General features: G+C 42.6%; 1 protein-coding gene across 1 annotated transcript in view; it reads left to right on the forward strand.

The window, feature by feature from the left end:
* cdk6 (cyclin-dependent kinase 6) overlaps window positions 1–25,336 on the forward strand; it is a 168,044-nt gene that overhangs the window by 128,537 nt on the left and 14,171 nt on the right. The window contains 2 exon segments of the mRNA XM_052015604.1: window positions 6,653–6,762; window positions 22,856–22,906. Coding sequence (XP_051871564.1) covers window positions 6,653–6,762; window positions 22,856–22,906 — 161 coding nt within the window.

The following is a 25,336-nucleotide window of genomic DNA, read 5'->3' on the forward strand; positions in this document are numbered from 1 at the left end:
GGGAAAGAGAAACGGAACTATGGGCCAGTTACTCGGATATTGGTAACAGGGAAAAGCCAGAAAGAGACATGATAAGAGGGTTTTTAGAAAGTCACAAATGATTGGGTTGAGTCAACATGAGCTTTGGTGAGGGCCATGGTATTTAACACATCTGATCTTTTTTGAGGATACGACCTATCTATCTTTTCTGATCAGAGAGTACCAGAGAATAAAGGAAGTTCAGATTTCCAAAAGACATTTTGTAAGAGATGCACAAGGGTTCTCCCACAGAACCAGAGGCCATGTATTGGCATTGAAGTCGGTAGAGGACAGAACACGGAAGGGGAATAGATGGGTCATCTCTGGGTCAGCAGGTTGCATCTGGTGGAGGGCTGTTTGAACCTCAGCTATGTCACTCCACGGCCGAGGTGAGGGGACTAATTCAATATATCCACATCTGTGGATGATAGGAAGTTGTGAGAAAGTAAGTTATTAGGAAGCTGCAAGAGGGAAATATGCCAATTAAGTAATTTAAAAATGAAAGTAGAAAATTAAGCATTACTTGAGAAAGAATGAAGGTTTCCCTTCTTTGATCCCAATCTACACCATCTACCTATAACGATCATTTGACTTTTTATGACGAAGTAAACATTTTGGAGTTCACCATCAGGCTACCTCCTCGTCATGTTTCATATTCTCTTTACCCTATTACATCCAGAACTGGTCAGTACATTAGATGTGGCCTACAGATTATCATATAGTTTTAGCAGGACCTGCCAGCCCTTGGGTTCACTTCCACTGCCAACTCCAGGGTTCCTCTCTCGCACTAAACTTCTTGGTATCCTGCCATTTATTGTGCATTCCTCTTGTTTGTCCTCATATGCATCACCGCACACTTTAATGGATTAAATCCCATTTATCATCTGGTCATTCTGTTGATTCTATCCTGCAGTCTGGACCTCCTTCACTTTCAACCTCAATGCCAATTTTGATGTTTGCTGCAAAACCTCACAAATTCCTACCTTTCCATTTTATCCAATGGCTTCTGGAAATCTAGTACATGACAGCTTCTCTGCTTGTTATATCCTCAAAGAAGTTTAGCAAATTCATTTCTCACATCCATGTTGACTAGTTTTGGTTGCATTAAAGCCTTTCCAAATGACCAGCTGTTTCTTCCTTGAATGTAAACTCCTGCATCTCTCCAAAAACAGATGCTAAGCTGATAGGCCAATAGTTTCCAACCTTTGGTTTCACTCCGTGCTTGAACAAAGGTATCACCTTTGCAGTTTTCCAATCTGCTGGTACCCTCCTGGAACTTGTTCCATTTTGGAGAACCTAAAACAATGGCTCTAACTACCTCTGCAGCTGCTTCTTTTAAACCCCCCGGGTGCAGGCCATCAGTTCCTGCTGACTTGTCTGTCTTTGTTCCCATCAGCTCTTCCAATACTTTGTCCTCCATGACAGGAATTGTTACAAGTTCTTGCCTCCTGTTTGAAACTGACTCACCTCTTATCTTGGGACATTTGCACAGTGTTGTCGTAAATGATCTGCCATTTCTTTGTTTCCTTTTAGTAATTCCTCAGTCTCACTCAACAATGTTCCCATACCTGGCCTTTTCTTCTATACCCACAGAAGTTTTTGCTCATTTGATGTTACTTACTAGTTTACACTCAAATCAGTTTTCTCTCTCTGTATTAGCTTTTTAGTCTCTTGCTGCTGGTTCTGATAAAATTCCCAATACTCTGGTAGCTTTTGCCACTTTGTTTGTTCTAGCCTTTGATTTAACATTTTCCTTGACCATGGATGGTTCATTTTTCTCATCAAGTCCCTCTTTCTGATTGGGATAAATTTCTGATGAGCATTATGAACAAGCTGTTTAAACATCTGCCACTGGTCATCCACTGACCTATCTTTGGTCTACTTACCCAGTGCACGATAAACAACTCTTCCTTCATAATTGTGTAATTGCCATTCTTTAAGTCGAGGACACTGATTTTGACCTGAGATGTTTGCGTTGTATCTGGAACACTACTGTATTGTGACCACTACGCCCAAGGATCCTTAACTACAAGACCTCTTATTAACCTACCTCATTACTTGTGACCAAACCTCATATAACCATTCCCTGGTAATAATTATTATTCTAAAAAACAATCCATGATGCACTCCACAGATTCCTCTGCCACTATAACTTTGCGAATTTGGTTAGTCCATTAAAAATGCAGGTTAAAATCGCCCAAGATAGTTGCAGTTCCCTTCTCACATGCCTCTGATATTTCCCTATGTGTGCTTTATACTATCATGAGACAGCACTTCGGGGACCTCTACACCATGTCCTGGATGGTGAGGGTCCTTAATGATAGATGCCACCTTCTTGAGGCACCGCCTCTTTTGATGTCCTCAATGGCGGGGAGGGTTGTGCCCGTGATGGAGCTGACCCTCTGCAGCCCCTTGCGATCCTGTGCATTGGAGCCTCCATACCAGGTGGTGATGGAACCAGTCAGAATGCTCTCCACCGTACATCTGTAGAAATTTGCAAGAGCCTTTGATGACATACCAAATCTCTTCAAAATCCTAATGGAAGTAGAGCCGCTGGCATGCCTTCTTCCTGATTGCATCAATATGTTGGGCCCAAGATAGAGCCTCTGAGATGTTGACACCCAGGAACTTGAAGCTGCTCACCCTCTCTGAGGAACAATGATTGTCCTTCTTGGCACTGCAACACTTTCTTTCCTGAATGTGTTGCAGTCATGAAAGTTCAATCCTCATCCTTATTTGTGTTTAAGCCAGAACTTCATGACAGTAATATATCATTATACCATGTAGCTTACCGTCGCTATTTGAAGTGCCCCTTGGATGAATACACCTGCAGAACAGCACCAGACTGGTCAGATTGATGTTTTCCTCCATGAGATTCCTGCTTTATCTACACATGTTTTTATTCTGTTCCCCAGACCAACTCCTTTTTCTTCCCACTAACACTGTGTTCCCCTACCTGGCAACTCCCTGAAGCTGAGCCAGACTGTTTATAACTTTGCCGTCATGTTTGAACCCAAGCTGAGTTTCAGATCTGATATCTGTCTGTCTGCTGTAGAAACTTCCATTGGTGCCTTTTCTATCTCCAGACTTTATTTCCATGCATTCACAATTGGTCTGCCTTCCTCTTCCAAGGCTTGACTTCCCACGTGCTAACCCAGTGTCACTTGACATCACTGGCAATATCCAGAAGCTTCTGAGTGTAAGTACGTGACATACACAGAGGACAAGGAATGGACTTAGTGCACCGTGGGAACCAGGCAGTATGTACCCTGTTGCATTACTGATCAGGGTTTTGATTAAATTCCTTAGTGCACAAAAACGTAACACCATGCAAATAATTTCTGGGTCCTTATCTCTTCTCTCTGCTATTCCCTTTCTCCTGCCAAATTAATTCAAACCTCACCCCAGAGTTTTTGGATTGTGGGGTCAGCCCTGTAAAGGTGCAACCTGTTGGGCTGGTACAGATCATGTCTGCTGCAGAATTAGTCCAAGTGCCTCAGGAATTTGAAATCCTTCCTCCTGCACGACTTCTCAAGCCACTCATTTATAAGATCAGATAAGATCAGACATCTTTGTTAGTCACATGTACATCGAAACACACAGTGAAATGCACCTTTTGCGTAATATGTTCTGGGGGCAGCCGCAAGTTTCGCCACACTTCCAGCGCCAACATAGCATGCCCACAACTTCCTAACCCGTACCTGCACTATATTCCTCTTTCTACACGCCCTCGCACATCACCACCTTTTCCCTGGCTCCTGAAACTCCAGCTATCACACCTCAACCACTTTCCACCAGGGTCATTGTTTCCTTGTGGACGTGCATTCGTCATACCTATCTGCACACTTTCTGAGATGATCTTGTCAGATACCTTTCAGCAGCTGACAAAAAAGCACAATTATTTTGATAAATGTAAGAGCTCAAAACAAATACTTATAAGGGCAGTCATTTAGGACCTGGGAACAGCTAACCTTTGCTTAATTTCTTGCCATAATAGAGACACGAGTAGAATTTGAATGATACAAGGGGGTAATATAATGAATAAAAGCAGATACAACCCAACTAACTGGGTTTGAACTGTAACTGATATGACTGTGGGCAGGTTCCAAATACAGGCATCTTTTTCAATTCATGGAAATGCTTTTGGGCATTAACAACAAGATCTGGTTAACCAACAAACCCTGGGCTCCTCATTTAACAGAGCTTCCTCTTCATTTCTGGGAAAAGTTGTTCGTTTGGTCTTTCTCTACATTTAATGTTGCCGTATTTATTTACTTTGGTCAGTATAGTGGAAGATTACCCTGACAATTATTGAAATCTTGGGGAAAAAATGTAGTTTTTGCACAATATGAAACTGATAATTCTAAATTTTGCATCAATATTTTTTCCTCAGTCAACAAGTTTAAAAAAACATGAAATCCACAGAGTGGGTGGTAAAGAGGTCAATGTTTTAGTCAATCCCTGCAATAGAACACTATCCCGATTTCACCTCATTGCTTAATAGTTAATTCATGGGCTAAAGTTAGTCCCATCAGGCAGAGGATACAGGAGCCTGAGGGCACATATCACCAGGCTCAAGGACAGCTTCTATCTCACTGTGATAAGACTATTGAACAGTTCCTTTATACAATGAGATGGACTCTTGACCTCACAATCTACCTTGTTTGATCTTGCACTTTATTGTCTACCTGCACTGCACTTCCCTGTAGCTGTGACACTTTACTCTGTATTCTGTTATTGTTTTTACCTGTACTACCTCAATGCACTCGGTACTAACTCAATGTAACTGCACTGTGTAATGAATTGATCTGTACGATCGGTGTGCAAGACAAGTTTTTCACTGTACCTCGGTACATGTGACAGTAATAAACCAATACCAATTTTTGAATGGGAGTTTGTCATGAATGAAATCATAAAAACCTGTTATTATAGTCAGATAGTACCATATTTATCATTTATATATGCCAGGGGAGATCATTTCATCTGTACTAAGATGTGTGAAGCATAACTTCTTTATATATTTTGGAAAAAAAGTGTACAAATGAAATTGTTAAAGAGGGTCTGGCTTTTTTTTACTTGAAAATTCAGTGTGCAGGTCTGCTTTCACCAGGAATAAAGGTGTCTCAGCAGGCTAATGGAACGAGGTGGCCAACACTTGTCCTTCGTTGCATTTAAAGCTATCTAGATAAGCAAACTGAAAACCTGTAACCTGCAAAATTCAACCCGAGAGCTAGGAAGTAGCATTATTCTAAGTAATTCCTCTTTTGGCTGGCTGCCATGCATATCATTAGCAGAATAGCCTCAATTCTGTGCTGTAATGATTCTATGATCCAAATATTATTTATGTAGATTGACTTTCAAATATTGTCAAATATTTATTTTGATCTCTTATTGAACTCTTCTGGAAAAGGTAATATCAGTAAAAATAAATTCTGCAACTAAATCCCTGATAGAACTGTTGAGATTCGGTTGCTACAAATTATATACGTATGTTCATATCACAGAAATTCATATAAATATATCTTTTACCTTATGTCCATCTTAGCATGATATGGGGGAAGGAACCACAAGATAGATAAGATACATTTATTAATCACGTGTACATCGAAACACACAGTGAAATACGTCTTTTTGCATTACTGAGAATGTGCTGGGGGCAGCCCGCAAGTGTCACCGCGCTTCCGGCGCCAACATAGCACGCCCACAACTTCCTAACCCATACGTCTTTGGAATGTGGGAGGAAACCGGAGCACCCGGAGGAAACCCACGCAAACATGGGAGAATGTACAAACTCCTTACAGACAGTGACGGGAATTGAACCTGGGTCACTGGTGCTAACCGCTACACTACCGTGCACAAGGAAGGTGGGCCTAACTGACCTATGTTCCTTGGGCAAAGCTCCCAGTGGAGAGTATGGAATATTAAGAAATCTGAGGACTTCTGTGCTTGGTAAATATGAATGAGACCAGAGTGAACTCATGGACCTTTTAGTAAATTGGTTTATTATTGTTACATGTACTGAGGTACAGTGGAAAACTTGTCTTGCATACCGTTCATACAGATCATTTCATTACGCAGTGTATTGAGGTAGTACAAGGTAAAACAATAACAGAATGCAGAATAAAGTGTTACACTTACAGAGAAAGTGCAGTGCAGGTAGACAATAAGGTGCAAGGTCATAACGAGGTAGATAGTGAGGTCAAGAGTCTATCTTATCGTTCAATAGTCTTATAACATCGGGATAGAAGTGTCGTTGTGACCCTTGTGGCAAAATCCACCCCTTCCCCAGAAGGGATGATGGCTACCTGAGCAAGACCCGACCATTTGTAATGCTGCTCTTTTTTTGGCCACAGTCTTCTAGTACTTTTCGTTGAGAGAATATAGACAGAGAACTTTCTTGTTAAATGCCTTTTTTGTTAGGAAGTTGAGAGTGGAGAATGGTTTCCTGCAAAGGAAATACCACACATGACAATTTGTAGTGTTTATGTTTCCTTTAGACAGCAAGTGAAAGGATGTACTATTGCCTCTTGAACTATTCATTGCAGAGGCATCAACAAAACAGTATTTGGAAATTTGCACTTTATGCTGTTAGATTCTTCTGAGCTGCACTAAAACAGATATTTTGAATTTGCAGGTTGTCACTTTGTGGTACCGGGCACCGGAAGTTCTGCTGCAGTCTAGTTACGCAACACCAGTTGACCTATGGAGTGTCGGCTGTATATTTGCAGAAATGTTCCGTCGACGGTAAGTCTCAGATCAGTGCATACACCTTATTTGTATTTAAGACATCAGAACAAAATCAGACATGGGCTATACACTTGGTCTTTCATTCCAGAAAATCAGCAAGGCAAGGAGGTTATAATTGATTCTCAGTCACAGATGCCAAACATACACTATAGGTGTAGCTTTGCCCTGAACTTCTGAAATTCAGCCTGTCAGAAGCAGAGTGCAATTTGTAGCTGCTCCACAATGGAACATTTAACTCATGCCAACACTGCTGAATTCCTCCCCTAACTAACCTTCGCTAGTTCTTAGCTGGAGATCCATAAGTAAAGTATTCCTCTCGTCTCCATGTACAGGTTGAACATGTGAGCATGTATTTTAACTAATGGGTTGGAGAACATTGTCTAATTTGGGGATGGGTCTCATTAACATTCTCCTCACAAACAGGTGACCCACCACATTCCCCAGCCTGGGGTCAGCATCAGATTTAGCCGTTTAAAGGTTGATGGAGCTGCAGAATATTACCTGGAGAGGGGAGAGAACCTCTAGGAGATAGCAACCAGATGAGAACTCACACACCAACCTGCCCCACAAAAATAATCTCATAGCCCTGCTCATTTCCCTGGCTTACTGGGAATGGTGAATACACTTCGATAGTTTGTTTTTTTTTAAATACAGGATTTTTAGATTTCTACATCCAAATGTTAAGGTTAGACCGATTTGCTGATAATTTTGCCAATTTTTTTTCCCTGTAGAGAACTTAACCTTTTTTTTCATCTGTCTGAAATGTTGATTATACCAGGATAAAAAGTACTTGACACAAAAACCGAACACAGGGACCCATAATGTAGCATGATCTGTCCTTCTTTTGAAGGTACTTCTTGAAGACATTAGAATGTATGCACATATTTTGTTCAAATTTGCACTTTCCTTTAATTCAGCTAAGGACTTAATTACATGTCCTTTGCCACATCTGAAGCTGGCCTTAGGCTCTTTGCAAATGCAACTAAATGGTTTGCCCTCTGTAATTTACCCGGCCAGCTGCAGTGCTGGCCCTATCCTGATCTCGCACTGAGCCTCAAGCTCCACCATTGAGGTACAGAAAATATTCTCTTCACTGTCCCCTCGTGCATCCAGAAATGAACAGGCCTGAATTTCTGGCCCAATCTCCTCTCCAATATAGCCAGCAGATAAGTTCAGTCATCAGCTCTTTCCATGCCACCTCCCTGTTGTGTTTTCTGAGAATGCTGCTGCAGTTGTCTGAGATATCTTCTCTTTGATGCCCCTCCTAGTCTCTGTGAGACAACAGGGGGTTGTGACTGGCTCTATCACAGGCCAGTTCCCCCACCATATCAAATGCATTATTATCTCGTGTTTCACAGTAAAGCGTTGCCGTGCAAGTCTGCATAACTGAAAACCAGAACCAAAAATTTTTTTGAAACACATTTAGAGTTTCTGTTAGCTGGTCAGGCTGATAATAACTCTTAAATTGGGGCTACTGGCAAAATCTTGGTGATAAACACCATTTCTGCCTTTCGGTATAACTATTCAAAACAATACTTAAATTTGCACTTCCATTATTGATTGACTATTGCACCTGTGTATACTTGTGCATTTGACAATAAACTCAACTTGGCTCGACGTTGTTTCAAAGTTAAATTGCAAACTGGCTCTATGCTCTTTTGAACATACAATGAGTTAAGTATTTCACTAATAGTAGCAAAGGGAAACCATTGAAGCACATTGAATGATCCAACTTATATTTGCTACAGAAGACGCTAGGACTGGGATTTTGTGCTTGTCAGCTCACAGCTTGTGATGCTTCCTAGAGTGTGACATGCTTTTAGACTTGGGTGTCAGTTGGCCAGTGCTGATATCTCTGGAACGTATCATCACTCTGCACTCGTGTATGTAGTTATTTTAATTTGCTCCCCCTCCTGCCTCATCACCCTCCCGACTGCACCCACTCCCACACCTGCCCACCTTCCCCACCAGTTTCTCATCCACTCGTTTGAGTCTGGCTGCAATTGTGTTAAAGTCCTTCCATCCCCATCAAGGCTCCCTTCCCCTTTGTTAATTGCTGTTATTAGTAGTAGTGTATTTAGTGTCAATGTGCTAGTGCCACAGATGAATCGCGTATCAGAATTTCCATCACACTCTGCATCGCACTATGCAGGAGTACATCAAGTGCCTGCTGGGGTTTTGGGGCTTTAATATCACTGCTTGTTTCATTATCAAATTAAAGAAAACTACTCCACAGTAGATTACGGTATTGAAATGAATGCAGTGTCATCCAAGCGAGTTTGCTCGATGGCTGTTGTAGCATGCAGTATCCTGGCATGAAGGCATAGAATTTGCACCACCCAGTTGCTAACTTTATTGCTAGTGCCCAATCAGGGAGCCTGCAAAAAGAATTGTTCAGGTGCTTTGCACCCTACTTCCTTCACCAAGGTGCTGCCTGCACGTTTCCTGAGGGAAACATGCACAACAGGCAGTTGCCACCTCATCCCTGTTTGACCACTGGGAGGTGAGTCAGTGCCTTGAACTACACTGCCTGTGGTCCCCACAGTTCTGTAGTGCAAAAGGTGCCATGAAGATAGGAGGAAATGGCGGAGGTGAGGGAGTGTGCTGTGCTGTTGGATTGTCCAGCCCCTGTGCCACCTGTGGGCCTGAGCAATTGTGAGGTATGAGATTAAGACAGGGTCAGTGATGGCAGCATCTGCATAATGCAAGAAGTGCTACAACCTTTATCAGTGATGCTGGTGGGGAGGAGTGCAGCAGGTGGATATGATGTGGCAAAGCCTTTGGCCTAAACACCTTTGTCCCAGCGGCGCTCTTCAGTTTGTGCACAGACACCAACTTACTGCAGAGTTGGCTCCTTGCTGGGTGATGGGTGTCATTAGTCACAATTTTCAGATACAATTTCTGTTTGAATGAGAGCCGTGCTTGTTGATGACATCACTGCATGCACGAATGATGCTAGGAAAATGTCGTCTGTGTTCAGGCAAATTGTGACTGGAGGTACTCAGTCTGGTTTTCCAGTGGGCAGAACCTCTGTATGGCAACTTTAAGAAACAGGCGCAACGTGCTCATGTTTCAAGGTAGAAGTACCAAACTGCATGTTCAAAAGTGACATCTGTGTGCAATGTTCTGAAGTACGATGGTGGCAATCTGCAATCATGAATTTCACTTGGAAATTGCCTTTACTTATTCCCCACTCCTGGTCAACCATATATAAGTTCTGAAAGTTTGCCTTGATTTCTGTTTAGTAAAACATCTGCTGCCCATTACATTGATGACCTGTGCAGTGAATGCTGAGTGTTACTGGTACACTTTGTACATTTGGAATTTCCTTCCCTTCCCCCTTGTTCGCTTCGAATCATGTATTTTCTCACTGAGCGTTCTCTACGATCAATGAAAGTGCAACTTCACTTTTCCTTTTCCTGATCACCACTTCTCCACACTCACCGACATCCCAGCAGAATAGTTCCGCTCCATCACAGGTTCAGAGTAAATGTTCATTCGTGACAACAATTTAAATTGATATGGCATTTTTATCGTGTTTACACATCCCCAGTATTCCACAGGAATATTATCAAACTACGTATGAGACAAATCCCCACATCAGCACGTATTAGAACATAACCAAAAACTTGGTTCAAGGTGGGTTAGAAGAAACACTTGAAAGGAAAAGAGTTGCCAGTGTTGTCAGTGTGGTGTTGTAGCATTAGGGGGAACACTGGGGCAGTGGTTATTACTGGAGCAGCAGACAGGATTCTGAACCATTAATCCAGAAATATGAGTTTGAATCCCACTAAGGTAACTGGGGAATTTAAACCCAAATAATTAAATAAATATGGATTTTTAAAATTTAGTTTCATAAAATACCAATCGTGAGTCTACCGGATTGTTGTGAAATCCCACCTGATTCGCTAATGTCCTCCAGGGAAGGAGATCTGCCATTTTACCAGCCTGGCCAATACATGACTGCAGACCCACCAAAGTGGACATCTCCAAAACACTGGTTCAGCTACAATTGGAGCATCGTGGCCAGTCTGGTGCCATTCTTTAAGAAGAATATAAAGTCCTTGGAGAGGGTGCAGAAAAGATTCACCAAAATGTTTCCAGGGAAGAGGGATTTTAATTGTGTGCATGTACTGGAGAAGTCAGGGTTGTTCTCCTTGCAACAGAGGCAAATGAGAGAAGATTCGATAAAGTTATTAAATCATGAAATATAAAAAAAGGAGAAAAACTGCTCCCATTGTCAAAAGCATCAGGAAGTAGGTGACAGAGAATGAAGTTAATTGACAAAACAAAAACAGAAGTTACACAAGGAAAAGTTTTTTATAACTTAATGAATGGTACGGTGAGGAATGCACAGCCAGGGATGATAGTGGACACTGATTCAATTGTATCAGTCAAAAGGGAGTTGGATAAACATCTGACGGAAATAATTTGCAGCACAAAGTGAGGGAGTGGGCCTAGCTGGATTACCCTCTGGATTGAAGAGATCAATTTATTGATTCATAAAGAAGTGACTGTTTCTGTAATCACCTTGAGCTTGCCAAGATATTAAACTAAGGCTCACATGAATAAATTAATATTAGAACACATTGGATTATATGACCAATAGTTCCTTCCAGCAATAAAAGAAACTACTTGCATCAGACTGATACCTTGCGACAACTGTGATTAATTTGATTACTGAGTTGCATCTCCAGGTTCAGGAATGATGAGCATAAAGTGAACAAGGATTTGACACACTGGGGGAGGGATTGCCCTTGAACTAGACATTGGGACAGTTACACAAGATGAATAACTTCTACCCTTTTCCTTCGTCGTTGTTTTGTTACTTTACAGTGTTCGGCCAGTACAAATGGAGCAGTGGTGATTATTCACCTAGGCTCTTCGCTTCATCTCTTGTGATTGGCTTCCAGTAGTTAAATTCAGCCTGGACTAATTAAAGCTGGCAGATCTCTCTTGAATGGAAGGTCCATTGTGTCTGCACGGTGGCATGTTTCAGTGATGTTGCCCTTCCTGAAGTACACCAGCTCACATCCTCCTCCTCAATGAGATTCAGGTATTCCCCACATCCTTGGGTGGATATGGCCATGGATATGGCCCTTTCCCCTCTTCCGTCTACCAGCATCCTGTCCTGCTCTGTGTGCCTCTGCTCCTTCTTCCAGTCACATCTTCTTCCAGTCACATTATACTTCATGGGGGATGTCCACTGGTTAACACCTGACGTGCTGAAGTCGTCAAGTACAAAAATGTCCTTGTCACATGCCACAATATTTCAAGTAGATTTCAGCAAATATAAATTTCTCTAGAAAGCACTAAATTCTTGAAAAATTACAGCTACAGTCAGTGTAAATCGGGTTACAGGTAGCTGATAATCCCTTCACTGGGAGAGACAGATGGGGAAGGAACATCTGAAGCAGATGAGGACCATTCTTCTCTGCAAGACTAAGAGATGATTTTAAGCTGTAAGTGGCATCTCTAATACAATTCTGTCTTCAAATTCCAGCAGACATTAGCTGTGTGCACACAAACTCCTTCAGCAATATGACTTAAAGGATGGCTTGTCTTGCAAATGTAGCACATGCATTGGATACCATATTGGAACAAAGATGGTGCTTAACAAGAGCCTGCAATAGATCGCAACTTAATCCCTAAACAATCTGGGGGAAAACTGGCAGTGAGTTGATATTTGCTTTCACTCTGATTTTCAGGCTGGTCCCTACTTTGATCATTTTCCACATCTGGTTGCTATTGCTTATCCAAACCAGAATTCTGCTTGTTCTTTTGATATTTGGTTTCTTTAGCTTAGCTAGACTATTCATTGATCGATGTAGGGTTTCTGCCCCCCAGAGATTCACTTAAAAAAACGATCCGTCGGGTACACTGACCAATGTTTGGTTTGCATCAATGTAAGATTACCTGGATGGTGTTAGTATTGCCAGTGTTTTGCCTGACAGGGCAGTCTCCATCAACTTGGAGAGAAGGGTCAGATGTAATTTCCTTTGCTAATTCTTCCTTACATAAAGTCAAAGAGTAATACAGCACAGATACATGCCCTTCGGCCCAACCAGTCCATGCCAGTGAATGACAGTGGTGTTGCCTTACCCTCTGTAGGCACTGCACTCACTCGAAAAATGTTGGCCTGGAAGTAGAATCGTGTCGTTTTGTTTTTTTCAGCATCACACAATTCAAAATGTGCTTTTCCAGAGTGAAACACAATAGTGACCATTTCTGGGTCATCTTGTGTAACTCCAGAAATTCATGTGGGTGTGCCCTGGTTTCAGCTTCTGGCAGGCGTGCAGTGGTGGGGAAGTCAGATCACGTTGCTCTGAGAGTGACCAAGTTCACCACTTACAGAACACCTGAAAAAGTCAAACATCTCAGCTGCTGGAAATCTGAAGTAAATGCAGAGAATGCTCAGCAGGTCAGGCAGCATCTGTGGAGAGAGAAACAGAGTTAATGTTTCAGGTCAGTGACCACATTCCTTCCCAGACCCCAACCCATTGATCTCATTCCATTCTTTCCAATCACCCACGTACTGATACCCCCTTCTCAATCCCCTCCGATCACCTGACCCTGATCTCCCTCAGCCTCAAAGTCCAAATCACCTCTGGCCCCGACCTTCCAACAACCCCTGGCTCTGACCACCTGACCTTTCCTAGCCCCAGTCTGCTGATTACCTCGAGCACTGACAACCTCCAATTTTGCAGTGGAGGCCCAATCTGAAACTCCTTTCCCCAGACCCAATTGGACTCCAACTGACTGCTTTCTGTCCCACCCCATGCCCCATCACCCAAACCAGCACAACCCTAATCAAAGTCCAACTTATTGACACAAGCACGAGTCCGTGTGTGCACAGGTGCAGTGGGAAACTTACCTGCAGCAGCATCACAGGCACATAGCATCATACAAGCAGGATTCACAAGAAAAACATAAATTATACACAATTTTTACAAGAAAACATAATTAGAACAAAAAAACAAAGTCCACTAGAGTTTAGCAACACTACGGCCATTAATAAACACCATGGCTTTGACACTTTGCACTAAAATGGACTTGTTTTTTTGTTCTAATGTGTTCTGCAGTTTCATTTGTTTCTATCCCTCAGTGTCAGTTCCTGCTGGTGCTTTCAGAGTCCTGTTGTGTTGTGGAGCCACATGACATGCTCTTTGACAGAAGTACAGCGAGGAAACGCAAGCTTCGTGCACAATTCTTATAGTTGTGTTTTGGCAGTCAGGGAAGACCTTTCATTTCAAAAGTCGTAACAACCATCTGGAAGGACTTTCTTTTTTGCTGCTTACAAAATACTTTCAAAATTCGGCATGGACTAGATGGGCCGAAGGGCTGTTTCTGTGCTGTAGTGCTCTAATTGTGGAAGAGGGCTGCAGACGTGAATGTATCAGGCACTCAAGCACTCATTGTCAGTTCCAGCTGCAGTAATCAGGTGTAAGCAGGTGTCACTCCCCCAACGCCACACCAAGCAGCATTATCACAGCCTTTTCCCCAGAACCTCTACCTTCTTGAATTCATCAGTAACTTAAGAGCTAATTGGTTTATATGTATGAACAGAGTTTCTCCAGCACTTGAGGCATCATAAAGCCCAAGGACCTACACAGGCCACTGCGTTTTGGCAAGTGGAAGGCATTTGTTGGGGTGTGATTCTGTCTTCACTCTCCATATGTTCTGCTCTCAGCACGAATACTGAAATAGCCATCGGGAAGCAAGAACCAGAGGAGGTACCTTTCCCATTTCTCACCCAGGAACATTCAGAGCCACAAGTAAACAAGATTAGGAGTAGGCCACCAGGTCCCTCAAGCCTGCCAAACCATTCAATATGATCATGGCCTGATCTATGCTGGCCTCAAATCCTCTTCTTTGCCAGTTCCCCGTAACCCTCAATTCCTGATCCACCTCTTGTAGCACCAAAGTGCTCTGGTAAAAGTGGAGGCATTGGGGGATCTGGGGGAAATTGTGCTATAGCCAGAACCATACCTGGTTGAAGAGAGCCAGCTTGTTCTTTTAAGAGACCAGTCATCTCAATCCATGAGTTCCTCAAGGAAATGACCTCAGTCAAAGACTTTCTCTCAGTCCTCAGATCAACAGTTTAATCACCCATTAATGATTGCAGTGCCCAATGCTGTGTGTGATTCCTCAGGCAATGAACCAGTACTTTGACTGTGAGACGATGAATGTGAAGTAGCTAATGGCAGACAAGTGTGGAGCAGTGACCGTCCCCAGTGTGGGGAGTCCAACCACCTCCTCACAACATCTCCTGACATTACCAGCAGCAAGTTCTCCAGTACCCACACTGTCATCCCCTTGTAGACTCGTTTGACTGAGCCACAACCTCTAGGTGAGAGGCTGTTAGAACTGGAGGTGGGATATTCTGCATCAACAGGTCCAAAGCCTCTCAAGACAATGTCAGGCATGTGCTGCCTTACTTTTCATGTTCCTGCATAGGTACAGCTGCAAGGACATTCAAGAAAACAAGATACCATCCAAAATAAGGCTGCTCATTTGATGTACACGCCATTGCCAACTTTAAGCACCAAGTAAATTGGTAAATTGGGTTATTATTGTCACGTGTACTGAGGTACAGTGAAAAACTTGTCTTGCATACCGTTCATACAGAACAATTTATTACACAGTGCATTGAGGTAGTACAAGGTAAAGCATTAACTGAATGCAGAATAGCGATACAGAGGAAGTGCAGTGCAGGCAGACAATGTGCAAGTTCATAATGAGGTAGATTGTGAGTATCAAGAATCCAGCTTATCGTATTACATCTGCCAACATTGACCTGTACATTATCCACAGAATGCAGTATAGCAACTCCCCAATTTCTGTGTCAGAACCTCCCAAGACACTGACCTATTATCTTGTAAGTGGTCAGAAAGTCAAACTCCTAGAGCTAACAGTCTAATACATGTTCAACCTCAGAACTGCACTCATTCCCTGGATATGATCTTGGAATTTTATTTTTATATTGTATGATGCTACAGGAATAAAAATGAAGCTTTTAAAATCTCAATGTCAAAACGTTGGATTGAGTAGCATGTTTCCCAGGAAACCATGGAAGGAATGATCACAGGCTCTGTGCCGATTCTGATCACTTGTCAATAACCATCAAGGGCACTCTTCTGCCTCGTGCATGTCATTGGCATCTCAGCTGCGTCCTCCTTGATGATGCAGTTTGTATTTTTTGTTGCAGATCCAGTTTGCCTAATGAATAGCAGCTTATGAGAGCACGGCATACACAACAGCACTATTGTAGAAGAAACGTTCCAATTATCACCAAGACAACACTGGGAAGAGGATGACAGGTTGGGGAAACACCTAAATATATATTTTGCAACATCAAGTACAAAGCAGACCAACATACTAGAGTCAGAACATCAGTTGTAGGCTAATTTCTGATCCAACCTCAAACCAACAGAGAATTTTACTGGTTCTAATTGAGCTGCCAGTGAGACGACCTTGACCACTTATTTCTGTACAAGTCCTGGGTTTGTAACTAGGGTTGAGACAGCTGCTGCAAGGATAAAGAGTCATTGGAATGGTTTTAAAACCCTCATTGATCATGTACTACTATTTGTAAAAAAATTCTAAGGCGGCAATTATTTAATGGCATTCTAATTAATAGGTTACATTGGAGTTTTTTGTCATTACCCAACCCCTGTTCCCACAAAATGGTAGATGTCCTTTGCAATACATTTAGTGAATTCCACAGACAAATGAATGCAATTATACAATTGTGCTCCGGGACATGATATTTTTTGGTCACAGATTTATATCTCAAACATTTCCTGTTGCCGAGGATTTATCAAAGCTCATGGGTTAATTGATGGGACCCCCCATTTGTTCACACAAACACTTTGGACTAATGCTATGCCCAGTATGGTTTGGACTGATGCTGTGACCCTTACCTGTTGCACATGACTGACCAGTGATCTCTGACATCACTTCATGTGGGCACCACTTTTCACTGACGATGCTTTCATGTTAAGGAATTTGGATGTACAGTTTTATTTCAATGTAAAGGCAAATTGGAAAGATGTTCTGCTCAGAGACCAAAGCCACCCTCTTCAGTCATTGATACCTTTCTGCCAACTTTCAGCAAACTAGGTAGGTGAAGAGATGGTGCAAAGAAATTATATTCAGGGCTTGAATGGCAGGGAAGGTGTGGTGGGGCAAGCGACCACAGCCCACCCTCTACTGACCCAATCAGGGTCTTCAGGGCCTGTGAAAAAGCAGATAATGTGCTGGCTGGGCACCTACGGTGTGACGGGCACAACTTGCACACCTGCCAAAGGAGGGGTGTTTGAAAAGTGGCCCCACATGCACGCTCGTACCAGCTGGCAGTGACTGTGAGGAGGTGCTGCAGCGAGTGATTTATAAAGAGCCATCTAAGAAAACCGGTGGAACAATTGTAAATGTGGACATCTCAAAGTCACTGTACTCCACTTCTGTCTCTTAGTCGACCAGTAAGTCAGGGTTATCTTTACAGGCAGCTGAATGGAGCCTAGGGTAGAGGAACTTTCAGGTACAACATGTGCAGTACGCACCCAAAACAACCTCTGGCGTGGGGGCGCAGAGAATATCCTTCAGCAGACATTTCCAGTGCTACTTTCATTACTAGAGGGGGAAAGGTCCAATGCATCAGAGATACCGTAGCAGTCCTACAGCTCGAATCATGAACACTTCATCTGCAAGGTTTGATGTTGCAGTTTTTAGGGGGAAGTTGGATTCACAACAAGCCGGGAAAATGCAATCCATTGGTGCATTTTTCCTGTTCGGTTGTTTGTACAAATTTCACGATGACTTTTTCAGCTTCAGGGCAGATAAATATAAATATATTTAGTCAGCCATGATCAAATAAGAACATTTGGAGTTGTTCAAAGAGGGATGGTGTTAATATTCTGGTCCTAAGACTTTGCCACTGTGTAAGTTAAGAGACTGAATGCAATATTTTACAGTGGATGAACGGAAGTAATTGCAACCTTTTCAAAAGATTTGGCTGCTAGTTCCCTCCATTGTGCACATTAAGTCAGAAAACTATACTTGAAGAAATGTGCACTGACTTGTTATAAGTTTTGATTGGTTGGCATTTCTCTGGTGAACAGTGATATTCTACCTCTTATGGCATTTCATAAAATTGCCGGTTCTTTGTACTAATTAGAAGTGTCAACCTTGCCTAAAGGCCGATGAGAAACACAGTTTTGTTGTGATAAGGTGGTAAATGATGAACAATAGATCCTCATACATTTCCAGTTTCTTTTAGTCAAAATACTTCCGATTACTGGGCCTGGCCCTTTCACCCACGCAGACGAAAATTGTAGGTCATGCACATATAATGCTACACTTCATAAGCAGCAAACTTCGGTGCCTGATTTTGGAGGGATTAAGTTATGAAGTTACATCTATTCTATTTTGTCAGATATTGAATACAGTGGATAATCATGGCTGGGTTTGATTTTGAACGAATGTAAAATCCCAGCAAGTTTCTAATTAAGATACTACATAACTGTGGTGGGAAAATTACTTGGGATTCTCAGGCACTGAACTTGTTTTGGCATGTCACTATTCAAAGTGATTTAAGAATAGAACTGGTTTGCCCATATGAGAATGGTGTTTTTCATTGCTGTGCAGGTCTGCATACTGTTGTCCTTCAGTTCTTGGTTTCTGTCTTTTGCTGCTCCTTTATACGGTTCCAATTCTTCTCAACAGTCTCCTTGCTCTATTTTATCTGATAAACTATTTATCTAAATATTATACTTTGATTGTCCTGTATTGCTGCATGACCATAGCTAGTCACTATTCCTATATTCTTCAGACAAAGGGTCATTGACCTGAAATGTTAACCCTGTTTCTCTTTCCACAGATTCAACCTGAACCTGCTTTGTGTTCCCAGAATTTTCTGTTTTTAAGTCAGAGTTCTAGCATTTACACCTTTTTGCTTTTTATTCGTACTATGTTGTTACTTCAAGTTAATCAACCGTCCTATGGCAAGGGAACATACCTGGATGGAGACAATTTATTCCTTTAGGTTTGTTCCGTGTAAATTGCATTTGATATAGTTTTTGAAATCAGCACAGCGTGTGAGCAAAATACCAATTTTATATCAAGTTAAACAGCAGGGCTTACGTATTTCCCTGTCCTCTGTCAGAGCACAAATCCTATCCGGGCCACACAACCTTTCTGAAATATTCCAACAGTTGTGTAATCAGGAGGCTACAAGCCAGGCCAGACCAGACTGCACGTCCAAGTCTAAAGAGCTACACCAGTCTGTCGTGTGTTAGCCATGGGCATACCCTCAGGGCTTCAGGCAGAAGACTGTCCCAGAACCCCTCAAATTCACCCACAAAATCAGGTTTCATATGTAACAGTAAGTGATGAAAATGGAGTGTAAAATGTGGGAAATTCATGGGAGAAGAACAAAATGAATCGAGGTTGGCATAAAGCTTCAAAGAATCAACTTCAAATTTCTCCAATTTTCAGATCAGTTTTCATTAAAGGTTAAACTTAAATCCTTCAGATGCAGTGAGAATTTCAATGGTTATCTTTCATTACATAAGATTTGATGGCCCTTTGCCTGCTGAATTCACTATCCAATTTCCAACTAACATAATAATCATACTGAACACCCAAGAATGATTTCCTCATGTAAATGGCTTTAAAAGCACATGTCAAACTAAATTATACTCAAAGCTGGGCACGTAGGAAGTTAGTGGACTTGTATCCTGTTGCATGACTGTGAGCATGGATGCAAGGCACTCTGCTGTTGTTTCAAGCTGTACTGGGTACTTGAATATTGTGAAGAAGAATGTCTTGTGTTTATTCAGGTTGACTGTTTCCTTTGTATAACTATCTAATGACAAGAACAATCTATTCTCTTTTTCAAAGTAGTGATACAATAGTTGGAAAACAGCAGTGCAGATGAATAATTTACCACTGATAATTCCAACAACTTTTGTTTCCTCGTATCATCCAAACATCATTCATCTTGTCAGGTTCTGTTTCTGGAGACGTGGTGTGGAAATGTTGGTTTCTTTGCCTCTCTTGAATCTTTTGTTCAATTCATTGAATACAGAGGCTAACTTTACAATCCTTGCATGTTCCGAGCATTGGATGTTTCATCGATCGAACACATTGGGAATCTGACCACAGAGGCCCAGGCACCCAATCCGTGGCCCGCACAGTTATCCACCCACATCGCAATTCATGCATTTTGGCCTCAGCATTCCATGCGGTGCTGGGGGGAAAGGGTGTGCACAGGTCCCACAGTCCTGGGGACGGCAGGGGCAGGTGGAGGTGCCTGGGTGTTGGCAATTGGAGCAGAATATTATTTACCCTTTTAGCCTCATAAGAATAAAGAGAACAATGAACGTCCTCCAACAGTCCTTTTGAGAGCTAATGGTTGGGCCACTCAACAGCAATGCCATCGGGTTGCAATGGCCTAGAGAGCGTCAAAGAACTACACTTGACTTCATGCCTGGAACACAAGCCACCCATCGATAGACCTCTGCTGAGGTAGTGATGGACAGCTGGCATGTGATAACATTCCAACTCATGTCTCAGGACCAGTGTTCCTAGACTCTGGCTGATAGTCCAGTAACTTAACCAGTATGCTCCCATATCCTTTGTATCCAGTGAAAATCAAGCACGATTACCTTTGAAAAGGGAAGAAGACAAACTCGAGTTGCTGGAAATCTGAAAGAGAGACAGAGAATGCTGGAAATGCTCACCAGGTCAGGCAGCATCTGTAGAGAGTAAACAGAGTCAACACTTCAGGTTAATGACCTTTCAGTAGAGTGCTTCAGGTGGGTTAGCAACATTCACAAATACTCCTCTGTCTTCTCTCCTTTGATGCAATTTATTTTAGCTCAATAGGTGATAAAATTGGCACGGTGCAGCTATGTAAATCAGAAGCTAAACAGATTCGAGAGAGAGCCCAAGAGTCTGCAGCCACAATGCAGCACACAGAACAGTCCAGCACTGGACAGGCCATTCAGCCCACGATGTTGTGCTGATCTTGATGCCAATTTGTACTAAATGTCCTCCTCCTGTGTACCATCCACATCCCTCCATTCCCTTCACAGTCATGTGTCTGTCTAAAACCCTCTTAAACTCCACCAAACTGCCTGCTTCCACTGCTACCCCTGGATACCCATTCCAGGCAACCCACCACTCTCTGTGTAAAAAACTTGCCCCTCACATCCCCCCTCCCCCAACCTTAAATGCACGTCCTCTGGTGTTTGACTTTTCTACCCTGGGGAGCAGATTCTGACTCTGACCCTATCTATGCCTCTCGTAATTTTAAAAATAACTTGATTATCGAACAGAGAACAACCTTTGAATTTTCTGCATAAACCCTCAATCTAGAGGCCTCAAACTGTGTGTTTTTCAGTTTGTAATTGAACCTGTAGCCTACATTTTTGGATGCTGGCTGGATATCTTTGGTAGTCATTTGTGAATTCCCTAGGGGTGAGTTTCCGTTACTCTAACTGCAGTAACACGGGGTGGGAGTGTCGCTGTACTCAGCAAACAAATGAATGTTTTGTTTGTGGCCCTGTCACTGGGAGATTCAGTAGTGTGAGGGTTGTGTGCTGATGTCACTGGGAGAGTCAGTAGTGTGAGGGTTGTGTGCTGATGTCACTGGGAGAGTCAGTAGTGCGAGGATTGTGTGCTGATGTCACTGGGAGATTCAGTAGTGCGAGGATTGTATGCTGATGTCACTGGGAGAGTCAGTAGTGTGAGGGTTGTGTGCTGATGTCACTGGGAGAGTCAGTAGTGCGAGGGTTGTGTGCTGATGTCACTGGGAGAGTCAGTAGTGCGAGGATTGTGTGCTGATGTCACTGGGAGAGTCAGTAGTGCGAGGGTTGTGTGCTGATGGCGCTGGGAGATTCAGTAGTGCGAGGATTGTGTGCTGATGTCACTGAGAGAGTCAGTAGTGCGAGGATTGTGTGCTGATGTCACTGGGAGAGTCAGTAGTGCGAGGGTTGTGTGCTGATGTCACGGTGTCCAGGTGCCACTGGGCAGGGCTCAAGCCTCTTCCTTGGAGATCAGGGAAGTCTGGATACAGGGCTGGATCCTTGGAGATTGGGGAAGTTTGTATACAGGGCTGGATCCTGATGAGCTGCTAAGGAAATAGGTCCAGAAGAATGGGGAGGCTCAGGGGTCAGACCAAACCAAACTCAGAACCAGCTTCAGGTAGTAGGACCGGTTATCAGGACAGGTGGGGGTAGCCTGGGTGGTCGGTAGGTAGCCTCGGTGGTCAGTAGGTAGCCTCGGTGGTCGGTAGGTAGCCTCGGTGGTCGGTTGGTAGCCTTGGTGGTTGGTTGGTAGACTTGGTGGTCGGTAGGTAGCCTCGGTGGTTGGTAGGGGATGTGAGAAAACAGCTAATCAGTTGAGGTGGCAGCATCGATAATTGGGGATAAGGTTGCTTGTTATGGGTGTGATAAGTGACTGAAGGGCAGGGTTGGATGAGCTTGGAATGGTGCAGAGTGTGGCAGTGCCTAGCCCAAAGGAAAGCCAAGTATGTACCTTGAAGGCGACTTACCAGAGAGGTTCCCATTGCTGGCCTGGCACTGGTGCAGACAGGACCCTACCTGGGAATGCCTAATTAGGCAAAGGATTGCTCAAGGACATCATGAGCGATGTAGATGTGATTGAACGTCACAATGTGGCATTCTGGAGTACTCCCTTAGGTGCCACCAGGAATGTTTGGAATTCTCTGTGCAAAGCACAATCATGGACTTTGCAACTGAATAACGTCCCCTGTTTCCGATAACATTCCATTCTTTATCAACATTAGATCATGCAGCACATTAAAGTCTTGCCAGGGAATTCCGTAACTAGACCTTCCTCCCTTTAACACAAGAACTGAAGATAATACACATCCAGCAACCAACATTTTCCTGGCAAATTGTGTTTGACAATATCCTGATTACAGAGAACTGAACCACAGCATTATTGGAGAGATTCATCCTGTTATATTAATGCCTGCATCAGCACTGGTGATGTCTTTGGCCAGAAAAACAAAACAACGAAGTCAGGTGTCATTTTGACTAACAATTTGTTTCTTTTTCCCCAGTGTCCTCTTTCGTGGTAATTCAGATGTTGATCAATTAGGAAAAATCTTTGAGTAAGTTATCAATCTTTTACATTGATGTGATGTGGAGACCTATGGTTTAAAAAGACGATAAACATATTCTACCACTATGAAAACTGTAAATACTTAACCGGGTGCATTTAATGCTTTTATTAAAATGTTTTGCTTATATTTGGTAGTAAACATTTTTTAATATGTTGCCTTGTAATGAAAATTACTCTGTTCAAATGACCTTAAACTGCCAGATAGCAATAACTGAGTTATTTTAAGGACTGACAATGTTTCGGGTATGGTCAGGTCGCCAACTTTTTTCTTTCTCCAGTGCTGTTTTTTAAATTAATTGTTACCTTGACAACTTTGGTTTGCACCTTATCACAAACACTCACTCCATTCTCCCTATCTTTCCCTCTCCTCGCTTTCCCAGATCTGACGATGGAACCCTGACCCAAAACCTCAACCCCGTTCCTCTGCTCGCTGAGGCTGCCTGACCTGCTGAGTGCATCTCTGCTTTTGTGTCAGATTTCTGGCATCTGCAGCTTTTTGCTTCAAATGTCTTTCCTTCTTTTTAATGTATTATTCTGACGTCACTCTACTTTCATTTTCTGACACAGACTTTTTTCATTTTACAACCAATAAATCATGAATCCTACCCTGGGTGCCACAAACCTTGACATCAAACTGGCCACAGGGATAGTAGTCTCGGGATGGTTTTAAATTGCCCTCTCCTCTTTTGTGGCATCACACCTATTTTCTCTTTGAGATTTATTCATGAGAACCAGGACTTAATAATTGGACTGTAGGATTAAACCACAGGTGCCGGAATAGCTGAGTTTACCATTCATTATTATCCCTACCTAAGTATGGACGAACACAACTTTAAAAAGCATCTAGCAGTAAACCAATTCAGCCTTAATAATAAAACAAAATGTCACGTGCTTTGGCAAAACTGAAGGTAGGAAACGCAAGTCTGTTGTGGACTTTAATCCACCAGAGATCAACTTATTTAAGGAGGAAATAAATCATGAATGTGGTAAATCCTAAATAAATGCCAGTTTGTTTCATTGAAATTTTATAAAATTAATGCAGTTGGAGTTTTTGTATACATTTTACGTCAGAACTGATTATTTCTGAAGCCAGCAGAAACCATGAGAGTAAACTTCATCAATAAAAAGTTGGTTTGGGTCGAGTGGGATATAAAAATGTTTAAATTCTACAACTCTAACCAATAGGTTTATTATCTATTTAAATACTCTAATGAAGCCGTGTGTCTCAAATTTTTTTCTGTTATGAGTTTAATACTGACCACAGGGTTTCCTAGCTTCAGGGAACCTGGCAGCTGAAGGGATGTGCTCCCCACCGACAAGAGCAATGGCTGTCAGTCAGGCTGGCCTCCAGTGGGGATCTTGGTTTTAAAACAAACACCATGCTCCTGGTGGGATCAAAATGCCCGAGTCCTGAAGGAAACCCAGAGCTCAGAATCCCATCCCACTGAATGTCAGTGCTATAGAGTTTCTGAGCCAGTCAAAATCCCAATGTAATGATGCACAGTAGCTGAAAATCATAATCACAGTTAATCGTAATGAAACCAGAATGCTTTATCCCCCTTTTCTCAGTGAGGATGCAGTGAAGGTTTACCAATGAGCCACCAACCATGACGAGATGATGGTGAATCCAGCATTGTATTAATTTTGAAAATTAATAACAAATTGCTGTTTTCGCAACAGATCCTTGTTAAAGGGCTAACTTCTCATGCAGAGGGAGCAGGAGTGTGGTGGGCAAATTACTGGAGAAGATTCTTAGAGACAGGATTCATGGGCATTTGGAGAAGCATAGACCTCAGCCGGAGTACTGCGTGCAGTTCTGGTCTCCTTACTTGAGGAAAGATATACGGGCTTTGGAGGTGGTGCAGAGGAGGTTCACCAGGTTGATTCCAGAGGTGAAGGGGTTAGCCTATGAGGAGAGGTTCAGTCATCTGAGACTATACTTGCTGAAATTAAGAAGAATGAGAGGGAAACTAAAAGAAATGTAAAATTATCTAAGAGATAGATAAGATAGAGGCAGGAAGGTTGTTTCCACTGGTAGGTGAGAGTAGAACTAAGGGACATAGCCTCAAGATTCAGGGAATAGATTTAAGATGGAGATGAGGAGGAACTGCTTTTCCCAGAGAGTAGTGAATCTGTGGAATTCTCCGCCCAGGGAAGCAGTCGAGGCTACCTCAATAGATATATTTAAGACACAGTGAGATAGATTTTTGCATAGAAGGGAAATTAAGGGCTCTGGGGAAAAGGCAGGTAGGTGGATCTGAGCCCACGGCCAGATCAGCCATGATCTTATTGAATGGCGGAGCAGGCTCGACGGGCCAGATGGCCTCCTCCTGCTCCCATTTTATTATGTTCTTATGGAAGGAAAATGGTAAAGGTCACTTTATCTCAAAGTAAACCGGACAACGATTTAAGGCATTCA

The sequence above is a fragment of the Pristis pectinata genome, chromosome 5 (assembly GCF_009764475.1).
Source record: "Pristis pectinata isolate sPriPec2 chromosome 5, sPriPec2.1.pri, whole genome shotgun sequence".
Lineage (NCBI taxonomy): Eukaryota > Metazoa > Chordata > Chondrichthyes > Rhinopristiformes > Pristidae > Pristis > Pristis pectinata.